Source organism: Falco biarmicus, chromosome 1 (assembly GCF_023638135.1).
Source record: "Falco biarmicus isolate bFalBia1 chromosome 1, bFalBia1.pri, whole genome shotgun sequence".
Classification (NCBI taxonomy): domain Eukaryota; kingdom Metazoa; phylum Chordata; class Aves; order Falconiformes; family Falconidae; genus Falco; species Falco biarmicus.
Window position 1 is genome coordinate 32,041,625 of NC_079288.1, and position 18,449 is coordinate 32,060,073.

Sequence of the window (18,449 nt, forward strand, 5' to 3'; positions counted from 1 at the left end):
GAGCGCGTCCCGCCCTTTCTGCCGCTGTCGTGTGAGGGGAAGGGCGCGGCCATGAAGTGTGTTATTGGGGGGGCTCATCTCAGAGGTACCCGTGGCCCCAGGGGAGACAGCGAGCCGGGGACAGAGGGGTGTATGTGAGAGAAACAGGCACCCCACAGCGGGGCTGTCTCGGGGCGGCAGGGCCGGCATGGGGGTGCGTGACTGGCCTGCTGGCAGCCTGTGGACCCTGGTACTGCCCTCCTTGGGCTTCCCCGGGGGGGCTTTGAGACGGTGCAAAGTGGGGCACAAGCACTGGGGGCCACAGCACAGCTGAGGACCTGCCTCATCCGCAGCACAAAGGCATTTTTGCGGGGCGACATGCAGCCTCGGGAAGTTGTTCAGGTCAGAGAGCAGGGGTCTGGGTTTGTGGTGCTTTGTGGAGAAGCCCTGTCTTAGCTGCGCGCTCCCATGTGCACGCCATTAGCCTTCCAGAGGCCCAGCGAAACCCCCTTTTGCACGGCATTTCGTGCAGAATGCTCCGCTGCCAGTGCCAGGGTGGGCAGAGGCGAAGTTTGAGACCTGCTGCTGGTTTCTTTTGTGTTTCTTAAGGCTCCATCTTTACCGATTGCCAGCTGCTTACCGCTAGCTCAAACTTGTTGCCATCTGCAAAATGAAATTTTTAACTTTGGTGGTGTTTTGTCTGATTTGATTGAGTTCATTTGTGGTGTCATCAGCTCATGCCAGTTGCTGCAAAGGGACAGATGATACCTGAGGTGTGCCTTCTCAGAGGCAGCTTCCAAAAACATGAAGGTGCTACTAGAAAGAGTAATGTTTTCCACCATGTCATCAGTTTTCTTCAGAACATGTAGGAAATTTGTCATGTTTCCTCTTAAATTATTCTGAAAAAAATGCAGTATAACTTTTTTTAACTTGGAATGCATATTACACTGTTTTCTTTGCCTGCTAGTGTTCGGAAGAGCAATACATGCCATAGCACGTATTAGCGATGAATTTTGGTTTGACCCCGTAGAAAAAGGTGTAAGTTAATTTGATTTATTGTAATTTTTAAATCTTTCTTGGAAGTGTAGTATTTATGTTACTGGATATTGTGATGTTTTCCTGCAGGTACCCTTCAGTCTGAATTACATTCTCGCTCAGCTTTCTCCACTTCCAATATGGACAAATGCCATATTTTCTGTAATTGTAATTATGCAGATTACGTCATGGAAGATTGATTTCTACTCTGCCCCTAGTATTCTTCAATTTTTTGTTAACTATGCTGAAGCTTGTCCAAGACATCCAGATTAATAACAAGGGTTTTATTTCTGTTGTCATGGGTCAAAAGGTTTATGTTTTGTACCACATCAGAAGCTTAACAACATGTTTTTGTACTGGTATGACTCAACAGGAAGAATATGTCCATTAATACACCTCTGACTAATCAAACAGCATTTCCAGCAGAATCAGGGTTTTCTCTAGAAGTTTCTTAAAGTGATCAGCTCTCCTTAACTTGCTGGGAGGCTGGAAAATCAGAAGGGGAGATAATGTCTTTTTATACCTGAAGAATTTTTGAGGTGCTATTAGTGTCTTTGCTCATTTTGCGCGTATCATGTGGATGAGTGTACAGAAAAATTGCTACAGAATAAACTCTTGTCCTTCAAATGCCTCAAATGCAAGTTGAGCTGTGTTTAGATAACTCACACTTCAGGGCCATTTAAATGTCTGTGGAGTGGATTCCTATGCCTGTGTTGTACCAGTGACTTCTGACAAGTAATAGGGAAGGTGTTAAGCATGAACATGTTTGTACACATAATGCATCTATATTTATTTTGAGATGTATGCATTTAAAGGTTTTGTGGTTTAGGTATGGTACTGAAGCAGAGAGATGGCTCTTTTATTCAAGGTTTGGTATGAAGTAGTTTTGAGTTAATGAATTACCTGTATTTCCAGCTTGCCTTAAGATCAGTGAATTCTTCAAGGTCAGCATATGCATATGTCTTCTTCTCATCTATGTTTTTTCAACATTACTGCTGGACAGCTGTGTCTCAACCATGTCAGAAGAAGAAACAGTTATTCCACCCATATAAATTGATAATTAAGGTACGTTTTAATGGAAAGTTATGCACAGCTTTGTAAGCAGCTAATTAGCCCGGATTCCAAATGAAATTATAGGAGGAGCCTCATAGAGGTATATGCATGGCTCTAAACTCAAGCACTTCTGAGCAATTCTGCAAAAGAGAGCATTAGTATTTAATTATTTTTAGAAGTTGTACCTCCTGAGCTGTGCCCAGTGGTTCCCAAAGTCTGAACCAACTTAATCTTGGGGTGAAGGAATACCACATTTCTGCCTCTAGAGTGTTTCTCCTGTAACCTTCAAAAACTGTGCGAGCCCGGAGGGCTTTGACCAGTTGTTTAGCAAACAGATCTATTGGCCAGGTATTGGAATAGTGGGTGAGGACAGCAAGGATAAGTACTGGAGTACTGGCCACCTCAGATTCTGCTTACAAAGCAATTTGGAGAAGCCAGAAAAGCAGGAGCTTGAGATAAACTGTAGGGAAATTTGCAAAATTGCTTGGTAACATCTGCACTAATTTTTACCTTTTTTTTTTTTTTTTTCCAGTCAGTTCTTCCTATATTTAGGTGTGTAAATGTGCTGGAAAGGAATGTAGAAAAATGCAGCATTTATACAAATATTTACGATCATCACATAACTTTTCAGCTTCTCTGCAAACATGGTAGGTTACACGTAAAGTGACTTTACAGAAACAACAGCAGTTTAGATCAACAGGGCAACACAATATTTAGTGTAATTATTAACTGAATGTTATTGATGGAACATTATGCCAAACACTTGTGGCCTCTTCACATCATAACTTATATTCATCATGTGCATCACCTTGATAAAATGAAGTTATAGCAGGCTTTATCAGACAAACATGCTTCAGTTCAGGAGTTAATGCATGCTATATATTAATTGTCAGCCTGCTGCTTACAACATTTAGATTAGGCTGGAGTAAATACTGAAAAAACATACGTTATGGAAAGGGAGGGGAATCACATTTTGGCAGGTGTTTGAACTAGAGGATTTACTGGGTCTTTCCACTTCTAGTACTTGCAGTTCTTCAACCCAGTAACAAGTCTGACAGCCTCAGTCCAGCAGAACACCAGGTATATTCATTGGCATTAGTCTCTGCAAAATTCATACAGAATCAGCATTTATCAGCATACCTTGCTGAGCTGTGCTGTGTAATAGGTAGTTGCTTATATTATTAAAAATCTATAGCTTTTATTACTAATAATGAGATAATGTATCAAATTAGTTTCACGGCAATTAGGCTGTCTTAGCTCAAGCTTATCTAGAAATACATAGAGATCTGTAGGGTTTGTCTTTTGTATTCCACCACCACTTGTAGTATTATACCAGTTAAATATTGAAGCCTTTTTTTCCCCTGCATTTGTTGCACTTGTTGGCGTTTACTTACTTCATGCGGATTCTTAAAAAACTCAGCTGCTGGAGGAGCATAACTAATGGGATGAAAGATGTCTTAGATGACAGGTTAATTCAGCTTTCTATTTGTGGGTGAGTTATTTCCACGTAGATAGTCACTTGGTTACCTTCTGAACTGAAAAAAAAACCATTTAAAATCACAGCCCATCACTGATTTTTGTTCAAATCCTTTATACTTAGGTGTTGTAAAAACATATAATCTGATGTTTCAAGAATGTGATCCGTTGCAGGCTGTTTTTGCAAAGCACATGTGTCCGAACATACTTAAAGTCCACTCCAGGTAATGAATGCAAAAATAGTTTTTCTGAAGAAAAAAAATCATACAAGAAGCAATACTGCTCTCATAGTCATTAACACTATCAAAATCTGATTAGGGCACAGTCAAAAATGGCAAATTCCTAAATCCTGTGTCCTAGTGCTTGATATTTTCACATCACAACTTAAGAAATTTGGTTAATTCTGCCATTAATCCTACTCAGTCTAACCTTGAGGGGCATGTAACGTATAATTTGAATTCAGGCCTTTGAGCAACTTCCACCTATGACAAATAAAGTGGTGCTCTGCTTTCATAGGCAAAGAATCCAGTGGTAAAAGTACATTTTAATAAAATGCAGTAAGGCAAAGTTCTGCTTTGAAAAGCAGCCCTTTGGAGGAATCCAAGGTACGGCTTGTCATTGCAAGCAAAGGCAAATAACAGTTAGGCTGGACTTTTCCTGACAGCATTTCTATTAAAAATGTTTCTTGTGCACAGGAGCTGTTGTCACAATAACCAACCATTAAAGCATCAAAGGTGTATAAAGATATCTCTGTGTAGATACTATGCACTGTGTTTATAAAAAGATGATGCGGCTTTCAAAACTGCAAGCTTTAGAATAAAGAGTACAGGATGCCAAGGTTTGCTCAAAACTTTGATATATACCTATAGAGAAGTAGCATATATTTATATATAAAAGTCTGATTTGGCAGCATACACAGGCATTAAATATAAACAAATTTGCTTTCATAATTACTAGTTGTATTTTTAAATTTCTTATGTACCTATTGCTATATAAATCAATCAAAAAGATAGAGCACACTTCAGGGGATGCACATTTCAAAGGCAGTTTTTCAAGCAGTATTGCCAAGTAACAATTTTAATTTCTAATGTAAGTAACAAATGCTAGCTAGTAATTTGTGGCAGGTAGAATTATTTTAATGCTGAATGAAATTTTATAGGCTGCTGGCTGATATAATGATTCACTTTCCGACCAGTCAAGAAGAAGTAACCTTATCAGTTACTCCGATGAAAGTTTGTTTCAAGAGTTACACTGAGGAAGACACTGGTAATGAAATTCAAACTATGAGACCATATTGGGACTTGAAAACAGGTGAACTAAAGGAATAGCAACTATCGCAACATAAAACGGAGAATGCATTTTATGGCTGAATGAGATTTTTAAGAGAGAAAATATACAGAGAGATATTTTAAGTCACACTGCCACCCTCTAGTGTTAATATATTTTAAGAAAGTATGTTTTTAATAACATTTTTCTGGTGTCAGTGGCAGATATCAGACTGAGCAGCCAATTGAAATAAATTATGCCACTTGCTGTAGGCTTGAACAGAGGTAATTACTGTGCTGCAAGAGCAGAAGCATGGCAACAGACAGGAAAAAGGAGATAATTTTATGTTTTAAAAAAGAACTATTTAAATCTGAATATCATAATTATAGAATTGATATCATTACAGAGTGTATTTTAGTATAAGGGCAATACAATATGTTAGCTGGCCTAACGCTGTGCACTGCCATTTTCAGATCTCCATCTGAGATGGAGAACAATCTAGATTCTTGTTGTGTGACTCAAACTAATTATAAAGATATAATTGTGGTTTTGAAGTATAGGTTCTTGTATATCATATAATAAAGGGATGCTTTTCATACTTACTTATGACCAAAGCTGAGGATAATGACCTAGAAAAAGGTGACTGCCTAGAGCGTAGGGGTGGGGATTGTGCTGAGAGCAGGCTGAAGCAGGGGAGAGCAAGAAGGATTAAGTGGTGGAAACTGGAGTGGAACAGGTAAGAAATGACTGAAAATAGAAAGACACTAAAAAGTTTACATTTTGAATGACAAATTTTGTTATTTTAAAAACATACACTTACAAGGATTATTGTAAGAAAGAAAGTGAAAAAAATAGTAGGTAAAAATTGAATGAGACACCAAAAAAAACAGTCAAGGAGAGAAAGGAGGAATTACAGGCATTGTTGTTGTATAGCATGTGATGCAGTATACCGCCTGCAGCAAATGTTCTGTATGCACTGAAACAAAACGTGTCCTTTGAACATATCATCTGGTGATGGCTTGGGTTTTTCCTCTTTCAGGGTTAATTTTCAAAGAGAAATTGCACCCTCTGCCTAGACTTGTTTCATTTGCGTGCGGTAGGCCTTGCCTTGCAGAAGCTGGCACATGTGTTGCAAGTGTTTATTTCTACAGTTTTAAGGAACTTCACAAGTGGGGGCTGAGATAAAAAAAACCTCTTGAGCAGAGAACAGAAGACTGGGAATAGTCTGTAATACTTTGTTAGCAGCCTGGCTTTGGAAGGGAACTGGATAGGTGTGTGCTTTTTAGGCCGCTGTAGAATTACCCTGAATACCTCTGAGACTGTAACACATCAGGGAAGTAGCCTCTTACTTTCTTTTCACACACCTAGTAACAACTAGGGGCTAGTCTAATGGTAACAAGCCAAGCGACAATTGAATACCTGAAACTGAAGAGCCCATTTCCTGTTGCCACTTACATATCAGGAAGAGATTATAATTTAAAACAAAGAACCTAAGTCCACCTTCATTGTCCTCTGATTGTCAGCAATTATGATTAATCTGTTAAAGTCATGTGGCATTTTTGTCTTCCCATCTATGCAACAATAAGCAGCTGGTAATACTATTTGCAATGAATGCCTGTAGCCAAAGCAGATTTGCCAGAACATCAGCAGGTATCAGGTTAGATCATGCAGTGGAACATAAAATAAGATTGTTAAAAGCCAGTTAAATCTCCATAATATATTGTAAATAAATTGTGGATTTTCTTTAACTTAATTATGAAATAAATTTAGATAAGCAAAACATTTATTACTGTTACTATAAAAATACAATTATTTGTTCAAATGGTGCTGATGTAAAAACTTCATGGTTATAATCATAGTTTTGTTGAGTTCAAACTTAATCCTTTTGAGTCCTTGACTTTTTTGTTATTTTACATAGATTTTTCAAAGACAATGCTAACTGAAATACAACTAAACCCAGATGAATTTGACTACTTTCAAGTTGGAGTAGATTCTGAAGTGACGTTTTGCCTTAAAGAACTGAGGGTAAAGTAAGAATTTGTCTTGAAAATAAAACATTTCACATTAATTTGCCTGACTTGACCAGGACAATGCAGAAAGGTCCCTGCAGAACAGCCATGGGAATTGTTCTGCCAGGCCTCCTGACCCGCAGCGGTATTTCACTAGCTGGTTGAAGACTAGCTTTAAAACCCAGGATCTTTAGGACACTGTGGAGGCCCCTCACCGTAGCCTTTGAAAGGCAAGCGAAACATTTTGAAAACAACAAAAATGTAGTTTCACTGCTGGGCAGACACACTGTTCTGGGGAAAGCATGGTGGCCGGAGAAATTCTCCCTCCAGAAGCTTTTTTAGCAAAACTCCAGGTGGGGAAGGCAAGAAATGTGTTCCAGAAGCAGTAGAATTTTACCCTTTTTTTGCCAGTAAACAACAGCTGGGATAAACCTGGATTCTAATATTAATCTTCTGTTTTTAAAACAGTGCTTAACCGCCCATCCCTTCTTTTCAGGGACTACTAGCATTTTCAGAAACTACCAGTGTTCCTGTGTCAATCCATTTTGATGTATCTGGAAAGTATGTATCGGAACACACCTGACTAGAACTACTGCAGTTACAGCCCTACAGTGGGTTTTTGTCTGTAGCTTACTTGATGAGTATTTAACTGGAGCAATAAAACAGATTTTCATTTTGTGCCAAAAGCTGTATTTCTAATCTGCGATACAGTGTTAAATAGTTTGTTATGACGCATGAAGCATTTAACAGGCATCAGCATGACTAAGCTAGCCATGCTGACTAATGAGCACCTATAGATAAAGTTCCCTGGACACTTCAGGCTCTCAGTCCAATGCATGCAATGATTTTATTTAGGAGTCTAAAGAAAACAATACATTTGCTGTTTAAAATAGAATTTTAACAGTTACATATTCAAAACAATAATTTGACTAAGTATAATGTTGGATACCAATGTATAAATGCTCATTGGTGCATTTAAATCTGTAACAGGCAGCCATCTCATTTTTCAGCAGCAAATACATGAGATTTTCAGCTTTTCAGAAAAGGCACTTTTTAATCATGTATAGAATTGCATGAGCTGTGTTTTCTCCTGCAGTACCTGTAATGACACATGCTGTTTAGTGTTTGAATATTTGTGTTTAGACCAGTTGCTTTCAGCGTTGAAGATACGGTGCTGGAAGCCAGCTTTATCTTGGCTACCTTGTCTGAGGCTGAAAAGGAGACGGCTTTCCAGCAGCCTCCTGGCTTTTCACAGCAGTGGGAAAGGTAAGGGTGGGCTTCAGGGGTGGGTAAAGGGAGACAGATGGCCTTAAGAGGATGAAAAATTGAAGCTTAATGTTTTCCAGCCAAGATTTAAGATGGAAAGGACATGATCTGCGCATTCTTGCAGGGTATTCATAGGCATTGTACGCATCCTGGTGCCTGTTCATAGGAAAACTGTGAACTAGGCAGGTTCAGGAATGTCTTAACATCACAGGCAGCAATAAAATGGTGCTACAGAGTGCCCTCTGTACTAGCTTCTGCTTCCCTTCATCTCTGGGGTTCTGTTGCAGTAGGAAGGGAAGATACTTGTTGAGAATCTGCTCTAAAGCCACAATGCTTTTCATCAACAGAAAATAAAGCCATTTAACAAAAACACATAAAAGCCAGTTACTAAGCTAACCTTCTCTCTCCAATCCAGCTCAAAGACACACACAGGTAAATGTGAAGAAACCTCCATGGGTAAAGGCAGCAACGCAGCAGCAGCTGCTTCCAAAAAGCCACAGTGGAATGGAAACACACCCAACACTGGGTCAGCAAAACCTCCAAGTCCTTTGGCAAAACGAGAGATAAAAAATACTGCCAGAGCCACAAGAACAGCCATGACCAAGGCAGAGGACCATGCAGCGCTGGAAGGAGAGGCAACAGTGTCTCATTATCAGAAGGTAGGGAGGCTCCCGGTCCCATTTACAGCGGAATTACCTCAGCTGAGCATTAAGTGTAGCCCGGGGTGTGTGTGTGTGTGTGGGGGGGGGTGTTACTACATGTTGATACTCAGCTCTGCACGTGGTGTTTCAATGGAACTGGCTTTCACAGTAGCAGAGCTGACAAAAAATGCCACTACTGTGTCTCACTGTAGCGCTGGAAATACTCACAGGTGGCAAGTGTATTTTTTTACTGACTGATACAGATTTTGAAGTGGCAAAAGCTTTAGAAATAATTAACCCTGAAATTCTGTATCACATGCAGTTTCTTACTTCTACAAATGTTGCATTTTCCAGTTTCACACCTTATTTTTTGGAGCAGTTTCCTGTAGGAAGGATGCCATCAGTCACACCTTCCACAGTTTAGCAACAGCTAGTGACACCGAAGAGGATTTTGGCAACATGGAATGCTCCCCAGTTCTCTAGTGACATGAAGTGTCTGAATCCAAAAAAATGCTCTTGAGGATTGCCTTGAAAGATAAAAATGTATTTGACATGGTAATCGTGGAGCTGTTTCTACTTTTAGGAAGAAGTGTAGTTGCAATTCTTCAGCAAGTTAGAACTGGATGGAAACTATTTGTACTCTGAGGTTGTGTGGTGAACTGCATTTCACAAATACCGATTCAGGTAGTCCAGAAAGTGGAAATCCTACGCAAATGGTAGGATTCTTTTTTTTTTTTTTGCCTGGTTTTTGGTTTTGTTTTTGGGGGGCGGGGGGGGGGGGGTTGCAAGACAGATACAGGAAAAGGACAAAACTCAATTCTGTACTGAGTGTTGTAGCAGTTCCTGCTCTGTCAGTGCGGGTTAAGTGTTTATTCACTGTTTATGTTAACCACCAGCACCGGTCACTCTAGAACTGTTAGCTGCTGTCACAATGTAATTAAATTTAGGTCATGATTGACTAGCTTGAGAATTGTGTGTTATGCTTTCTGTAGCTACACTGCTCTGGCTGTTCAGCTCTCCACTACCTTCTCACTGGAGAACACAAATTGCATTACCACTCCAGGCAAATTAAGCTGCTGTTGCAATGTTAATGAATGCTAGAAAAATTAACCCATCACTGCTGGCACAGCCAAACACATTACTGGTATGGAATAGCTGGTATTTTTACAGAAATGCTGCAGCACTAGCATTTCACTGAGCCTCCAGACCGGTACAGATGAGTTTTACAGTGTCATTCAAACACAGATTTGAGAATGGTGTAGGAAAGTCTAAACAAAAGCCCAACATCCCAAGTTACAGTGGCTGTGCACCTCTGAGCCACCAGTGACATCACTGCATTAACAGACAGGTTTTGCAGTCAACTTTACTTTAAAAAGCACATTTTAGTATAAATACTATATTTATTAAATATCTTTACAATTCATTTAAATGTATTTACAGAACTATTCCTGCATAAGTTATACCTCAGACATGAAATTCACATAATTGCCTCTTAGGTAAGCATAGATGATAGTCTCATTTTAACAACAACAAAAAAGCATCCTCATTAGATACAGACTCAGATTTGCTTCATTATTTCAGCTATCTTTGTAAGAAACTACTTCATACAGTCAGCTTCTACACACACAATCTGTTTTGTTGTTTCCCCCTAACCTCCCACCCCCCAGAGAAAAGTTGTCCATTACCAAGAGATGGAGATTCCACCACAAAATCCTTCACATTATTTGCCAGACCTTTGCCTCTCCCTTCTCCTTCACTCACTCAGAACTGTCTGGTCCCAAGATCTGTTTTTTGGTATGGCTGAAAAAAACCCTTCTCCATAAACACAAAGAAAGTACATTTAGAGGGAAACTGTATGGTGCAGGTCTCCCAAAGATAGCCATAAAAGTAGCAAGGAACCACAGAGTTTTTCCAATTCACCACATCTCAGCCCTGTTTTACCCAAATAACTGGTAACACTGCTGCAGAAATCCCAGCTCCTGCCAGTCCCATGAAGTTACGTGGTTACTGGTGTAAAAAACCTTCTCCTCTTCCTTCAAATCACTGCTCCCAAACCACCAGCTCCTGATAACCAACAACAACCCTCTGCAGCAGCTGCAAGTCAGCCCGTGCTCTGCTCATGCATGCTTCCATTTCATGGAACACCCTTCTTGCATGTTCCTCTTGTGAAGAGTCACAATAATCTAATTCCTAGGAAGTGTTACTGCTTCATGCATCATTTAAAATTATTTTGATAGGCTGGGCCCTGTCATTTCCTCTTCCAAAAATCTGTTGTGCGCAGACAGCTTAAGTTCATAGGAAGAAATCAGGTTTGATATGTTTAGAGTGCACATCTTAAAAAAAAAAAAAAAAACAACCAAAAAACAAAAAAACAAAAACACCAAACCCCCAAACAATCAAGCATGTGACAAAAATATCAATTCTTTATAATACAGTATTGCTTCATAAACAGATGGAAAAGCTATAAGCTTTACTGGTCTTTGGTGTGTCCGGTGAGGGCTAAACTCATGACTGGTAAATCAAAATCCAAATTTGTTCTTTATTTAAAAAAAAATCATGATATGAGGCAAATGGCTTTGCAGATAGAACGGGTTTAGCAGAGAGCGCGAGGCTTGGCCCTGCACCCAAGCCTCTGCGCTCAGGGGGTTCCAGACCCCGGCCCAGCAGTGGCACAGCATGCACGATGCCCCGCAGGGGGTAAGCACCTTCGCTGTACTCGCCTGGCTGAGCCGCATGCGGCTCCCCATGGATGGTGCTGGGGGGAGGGGGGGTGAGTGTGCTGAGAACAAGGGGTCAGAGTGCAACACAGCCCAGGTCTACAGGGGCATCATTTTAAGGTAAGCTCAAGGGAAATAATAATTGATCAAATCTGCTCTAATCAAGAAGCGTGAGAGTTAAATACTGGAGAATAAAATGTAAAGACACCCAGATCTGAGAGGGAAAGGCCCCTCCCAAATGCTAGAAACAAAGCCCTGTACTGCAGCGTGAATACATTCCTCCTAACGAGACAGCTAGGTACAGCTTGTTCAACTGTAAAAAACAACGAGGACTGACAGTTTGTGCAAAGTTATCCACCACTCACTGTTCCATGTATCGCAAAACTCATTAAATTTTTTCTTCATTAATATCATCCTCCCCATACCCTCACCAAAATAATATTTTGGTCAAGTTAGGGTAGTTAAGGCATTTTGACAAGTAATTACAAGGTGATTTAAAATAGATAGCTAACATTATGCCAATTTAGGAATAGCAGATAAATTACTGAAGAGCTTCCAAATTAATCACTTATTATAAATGAAATGCCTGTTACAAGCATGATGCATTGAAATATAGTAAAATGACATGTACATGGTACATGTTAAATGACCTTAAATAAAAGCTTGACATAGTTACGCAAATATACAGTACAAGTCCACAAAAATTCTTTAAACAAGTTGAGGTAACCTCAAACTTAAACAGTTTTAATACAATAAACCAGGTAGTAAAAATCTCCTTTTGAGAGCAGGTAAGATTACTTACTGACCAAGTTTAACTGCACTCACCTAAACAGCAACATTACCCGACTTTTTATATATAAAAACATGGCTTTAATTTATTTCTACATACTTTTCTACCAGCAAAAAAGTTAATGAAAAACTGACCAAAAATATATATATCTTTACATGTATCAGCTTTTTGTATGAACCTCAGGAAAGAAAAAGGAAAGCTTGCTGGAAGAAGGGGAACAAATGTGAGCTACTCTAATTCAAAAGGAAATGTCATATTGCAAAGTGGCTGTTAGATAACTGTAAACATCATTAAGGTTCATTCCGAAAACCCTAAACTTTAGTTACTGAAATGTAAGTTTTGCTGATTATTCATTAATAGTTTCCATTTCCGTACTTACTGCTGCTGCCACAGCATAAGATAAGGATCGACTGGACTTCAACTGGTGCAGCATATTCTGTTCTACACAAGCAAGAATGGCAATCATTAACACAAATTACGTTTTGTTAATGACAGAATTATCTACCAAAAGTGAAGACGTTCAGAGTTGAGGATGACGCGTTCCTTGTGCAACCTCCTGCCGTGGCATCTGCGCCACATCATCCCATGCTGGTGAGGTGGGTTAAAATGCTGAAAGGACCTCAACTTTGGCCAGCTCGGCTTTTTGAGACTGAATTTTTGTTTTAAAAATAAAAAATAAAATTAATTATCCACAGCCAAAACATCCAGATACCAGGCCCATTATGGACGAATGATCTGCAGAACTTTTTAAGATCACAGTTAAGCACCTGAAATCACAAAACACATTTGCATCCATATAACTTGAACTAAGTATGTTTTTTGAAATCTCGTACTAGAAAAGGCTCCTAGGCTGACACCATGTATGGCAAGAGCAGAATGTTTACAGCAGTTATAAACCTCCTGAAAACTGGAGCTTAGAAACACGAAACCTCAGCTATCACTGTAACAAGACTATGCTTATGAAACTGTGTTCTGTAACATACCCTTTTGATGAATAGTTAACGCTTCTAGTAAATAGATTAATATGCCCTCGCGGAGAGGTTCTACCTATTGGATCTAGTTTGAAAGATGAGAAACCAATTCTACTCTTTTGAAAGTCACATTTCAAATGCAGTAACAACGTGGGATTGATCCTCCCCCTTTTAAGGACAACGACTAAGCTCTGAAAGACATGCTTCAAGCCTTGAGCTTCTTCATTTCTTGCTGGCAGACAAAGACCAGTGTACTACAAGAGTGGTTCTTAACAAGGACTTCAGCTGCATCTCAAGACAGGCAACGAGCTCGAGAACCGGCTGCTGTGAGCAGCCGCAAAGGAAGAAAGCAATCCTGCCAGCAGGAAACCGTACATGTGAAGCTAGGAGCTCAGGGGGAACGAAATAGTCAGAAGCTGACACTCCAGGCAGATCAGTCTGTGTACTCGGCTACAATAGAAAGAAGGACGGTGATGTCATCTGGTTTTCCCCCTGTAATACAAGAAAAGTAAAATTATTTCATCCTACCACAGCGGGTCATCTTATCATCTATGATGTTCCCCCCATGCAAAGCGCTTTAGAAAATAAGTTTAAATATTCAAAACCTGTTTTGTGTAGACAAAAGAACTCTGCTTCCTCCATCTCCTTTCCAACAGGCAGCTGAAGTAGCAGTGACACCTAGCACAGCAACCGAGCACTCTCCCTTTTAAGCTGTAGTCAGACCACAAACTACTGGGAGTAGCACAGAATCCTGAATGTTGTTGTTAGCCGGCAGAGCAGAAAGCCTGATTTCTAGCAGACCGTTTATTTAACAAATGTACAAAACCCCTGACAACGCTTCGTTACGCACAAGCTGCAATAAAGCCGGTATCTTCTCAGGAATTTCTACCGTAAATCATACACGTCTTTAGCATCTTCTCCAGCACTGTATTCCCAAAAGCTACTTAACGCACTTAGTTGTCACTTTTCAAACCTCAACAGCTAGAGCAAGATACTCAAACCCTAGAGAAACGGCTTGGAGAAGAGCTATTTCGTTACGCAAGAAGGCACAGCAGCCCTCTGGGCTCGGGAGATCGGCAGTTTCATCACTGAAAGACGGAGCTTTGCAGCAACATGGAGCCCAAGCTTTACACCTATTGTCTCTACCCTGAGGAAAGACACTTAAGGGTCCTGCAGGGACTTCTGCCCTCCTGACAGAGGGATAATGAGAACATCTTTACTAGCAGAATGATACTTATTTATTAAAAGAAGAAAACGTGTTTGATAGGACTCTGGACTCTGCCAGGTGTTAGCATCCTTCTAAAGCACGGGAAGTAGAACCAACAGAGAGGACAGGGATGCTAATGGTACAAGGGTCAGAAATTTTGACCAAAATTACCTCAAACCCACTGAAGGGTGGGCAAAATCCTGGCTAAAACGCATCAATAATAGAAGACCTTAAAAAAACAAACCAAACCAAAAAAACACCCCAACACGCCCCCACCACCACCCAACCAACCACAAAAAAAAACAAACAGAAAAAGCCACCCACGCCATCGAATCCAAGGAACAAGTCAAGTACAGCTCTCTCTCCAAGAACCTGGATAACTTGTATCAGGCAGGATTCCTGGGGCAGGAGCATACATATTAGAGGAAAAAAAAAATTTAAAAATCAGAGTGCTGTGTTCTCTGTGTTCCAGCTGCTTCCCCACAGGAGGCTTCCGACCAGCCGGGGCCTGGGATGACCTGTGTCAGGAGCTGGGGTCCTTGCCAAACCTGGTGCGCTGGCTTTGGCGCTCTACTGCCAACCGCATTTCTTAACACAGTTTTCCTATCAGATTTTGCAACAACAGAACTTCACTTTGCTTAAGATTTCTCAGAGATAGCAGGAGTGGGAGGAGGAGGGTGGGGGGGAAAAAAAAAATTATCTTCTTACCTCTCACATTCAATCCATTGTCACATGCAAACTGTGCAAACGGCGACATGTAAGTGGGATCATATGCCAGCTCATGAGCTTGCTCAGCGATGCTTCTTGCAGTCTGCTGTATACTCTCATAGTTGGAGTTCTAAATGAACGAGGAAAAATGTTTATTCTTGAAAGAAAGTCCACTGGTCATTGTTTTGCTGATGCATGTCAGTTTGGAGATCCCTGACTGCCAGACATCTCTCTCACAGATTAGGGCAGTAGCTACCATTCTCTCTTCCAAACTGAACCCTCACCACCTTTCAGGCTTTGTAAATTTGGGTTAGAACTGCAAATCTGCACAACTGAGGTCCAGGCTTCTGTTCCCTACCAGCAGCTCCAAGACTTGCTTTTGGAGGACTTACAGAATTTAAAAACTTAGAAGACGAATATTCCACATAAAGAGACCTGAAGGAAACGGGTTATTTGATAGCTGTGCTAGCAGTTCACACTGAAAGACCCATCCTTCCCGCACAAAGCAGGCTCTGCTGAAGCAATTGCATTTTACCCTGAATGAGAAATCTCTCTTCTCTGACCCTCATACCCAAACTGCCAACAGCACACTTGGGGAGACCGGGCACTTTAAAAATCACATGGGAAAAAACCCGTATTGAGCAGGCAAACTTTCTATAGACCGCAGCATTTGAGAGCCATTTTTTTTTCCCCATTTCAGTAACTCTGCTGCTTTATTCCAAGACTTTTCTTACTCAACCCAACATAACAGGACAACCGCTGCTCTTTCGGTTTGTAACTATTTTAAAATGCCTTGTCATTTGAAGAGTCTTCCCTGCAGTCTGGGGAATTAGCAGGCATTTACATCATTAACTTCTGGCTGAACCTCACGGGGAACTTTAGTGCCTTTCCCAAACACACCGAAAGGTGGAGCTCAACTTTCTTCCACACGGGAATTCCAACCCCAGTGTGCTCCCAGGCCAACCTTACCCCCTCCCTAACCTTACCCCCTAACCAGGACAAGGAAGGGGGGAGTACAGCCGACAAGAGGTGTGAGCTGGCTACAGCATCAGCAACAGCCCTGCGGGCAGCGACCAGCCCCCCAGCCCTAGCTGTTACACCTTCAGTGCTGTCAGCACCTTTGCTAACCAGATTAAAGCCTCTGTGACAGCCTGTGCTCACATCTTCCATTTCAGACCAAATTATGCACAGGGAAGAGGGGAGAGCGATCATGGGGAATGCAGAGAGGGGGAAATAAGAGCCTGCCTGATGCGCCCAGGCCTCTCAGACATGTTGTCTCTAAGGACCCAGTCTCTGTCTGACACCACCTTTCTGTTCTGTAGCTACAGGGTAAGAGCACGCAAATTTTTTTAAACACTGCACTATAATTCTACATGTTAACCATATTTGCATTTCATAACAAAACAGTTTCCTCAGGAGGTTATACATATTGATATCTCCTAAGCACACTTTCCTTTTTGTAGGTAAATAGCCTTAAGCTAAGTGTTCTCATCCAAATTAAAATATTTTAATACATTATTTAAAAAAGAGCATTTGTGGTCACTAACTTGGAAAAAGGGCCAGGAAATTTTTTTTGCAGAACATTAAAGATTTTCAGGCGTGCACACAACCTGCAATTCTGACAGCCCATACTACTTTAGAATTACTAGTTTATAACCCTTCAGAAAAGCTTCAAATTATTTTTAAGTACACAGCTCAATCCTTCAACTAACCCATGAGAGAATGCTGTATTTTTCACATATATTATCTACAACCTGCAAAGACAGATCAAATACAGTGTGTGCGAGCAGCTGGCCAAGGGCAGTGCCTGCTACTGATGATCTCCCTCTTTCCCCTCCCTCGTTAGTGACACGGGACCAGCTGCCACTCGGGACACTTATCCCTGAGCTGCTGCTTCTGGATTCAGCCCTGTGCAGAGCCAAGAGAGCGCTGTGGGGTCGGCACTCCTTCCTGCTGCTTACACCTGAAATGTCTGAAACTGGAAAGTCGCTCAAACGGCAGCGCTTTGTGTTGGATCTTTTCTATAAAATACAAAAGTTACATGCCTAAAGAGTAATGGCAGTAACTATAAGGGAGAACCAGCACAAAAGATGTGACACAGAATACACACGCTCACCTTCAGCTTTTTTAACTCCTGCAGAATCATGTAGTCAGGCATGTTGTCAAACAGTCCGTCTGTGGCAGTCAAAATAATGTCTCCCAGCTGGACATCAAAAGAGGTACTATCAGCAGCATCGGGGCTGTGAAGATTACAGATATGTTAAAAGAAAATGACCCCAGCAGCATCGGGGCTGTACAAGTTACAGATATCTTAAAGAAAAGGACCAGCTTTCACCAAGACACCAAGCAATGTCAAACCAGCACATCAACAGCTTTTGTAATTCACCACTGTTAGGTGTTTTTCTGCAAAAGAAAAGAAATAATCGCTAACCGTGGAGCTTTTTTCACCAGGATGGCTTGTCAAGAAAGCTACAACAGAAGAACTGTGATTGCAAACAGGTAATGTTCCAGCTATTACACAAAGGATTTGCATTTACAATTCCCAGATGAACAACCCTGCAAACTAATCCGCTTCACAAGTGTATCTCCATGGAAACCATTAAGTAGAATGGTGGCTCAGGGCTTCCTTCTCACTCATCCTAAATATGTAAAAAAGCTATACTTGAAAGGACAATTCATAACAGGACTGGCCAAAACACTTCAGGATTCTGAATCACTTTCTAATGCAATGGAATATGAAACATGTCTGGAAATCGCCACCAGGAGACCACAGCTGGTTGGTCTACTTCTGTCTAATACATTACACAATACCAGGAGGAGAAAAATATCTGTTTTGGCCACAAATATTGCTGCAAACTCCGAGTCTCAGAAGCAGCTTAATGACAAATGCTTCACTTGTAAAGGTTCTTCAGGGGTCTTTAAAAGGGAGAAACTACTGCATGCCGTGCCATCTGACCATGCCAATGACCAGAAGAGCTACTTTGCTCAACTGATTTGTAGCTTCAGGAAGGTTAATGGAGTTAAGATTGCCTGCCTATTCTCATATATAGCCAAATCTAACATTTAACTGGGACAACAAATGAAATTAAAAAAAAGTACTGGAGAAGCATTTAGACAACACGCATGAGTACTAATTAACGTCAAGAACAGTGCAGAAACTAGCCAGAAAGCTATAATCATGATTCAGAATTGAAGTGTGGGAGCTCATTTATCTTGTGCTTTCTTTATTATGTGATGACTCAGATTGCTTTGCTTTCCTGACTTCCACTGGACATTATCAATTATCCTTCTGCTTTTTGGTTTTTGTTTTCCCATGGATGACACAGAATCT

General features: G+C 40.8%; 2 protein-coding genes across 11 annotated transcripts in view; one reads left to right on the forward strand and one right to left on the reverse strand.

Annotated features, from left to right (window-relative positions):
* On the forward strand, positions 1-9,695 carry RAD9B (RAD9 checkpoint clamp component B). 9 transcript variants are annotated; one of them, XM_056326258.1, is made up of 11 exons: positions 1-85; positions 947-1,017; positions 1,930-2,079; positions 2,600-2,714; positions 3,668-3,767; positions 4,703-4,854; positions 6,728-6,834; positions 7,315-7,379; positions 7,962-8,084; positions 8,500-8,743; positions 9,080-9,695. In XM_056326258.1, exons 1-11 carry the CDS (start codon positions 52-54, stop codon positions 9,206-9,208), a joined length of 1,290 nt encoding a protein of 429 aa, XP_056182233.1. In that variant the 5' UTR covers positions 1-51; the 3' UTR covers positions 9,209-9,695. The 9 variants fall into 9 exon arrangements, with proteins under 9 accessions (XP_056182233.1, XP_056182239.1, XP_056182235.1 ...); XM_056326260.1 differs by having other exon boundaries at positions 22-56; XM_056326262.1 differs by having other exon boundaries at positions 45-85; positions 1,105-2,079.
* PPTC7 (protein phosphatase targeting COQ7) overlaps positions 9,496-18,449 on the reverse strand; it is a 23,329-nt gene continuing 14,375 nt past the window's right edge. For both annotated transcript variants that reach the window (XM_056326270.1, XM_056326271.1), the window contains 3 exons: positions 17,235-17,358; positions 15,119-15,248; positions 9,496-13,695 (listed from right to left, as the gene is read on the reverse strand). In XM_056326270.1, the coding sequence (XP_056182245.1) occupies positions 13,637-13,695; positions 15,119-15,248; positions 17,235-17,358 (313 nt within the window). In that variant the 3' untranslated portion in view covers positions 9,496-13,636. The remainder of the gene's footprint in view (positions 13,696-15,118; positions 15,249-17,234; positions 17,359-18,449) is intronic.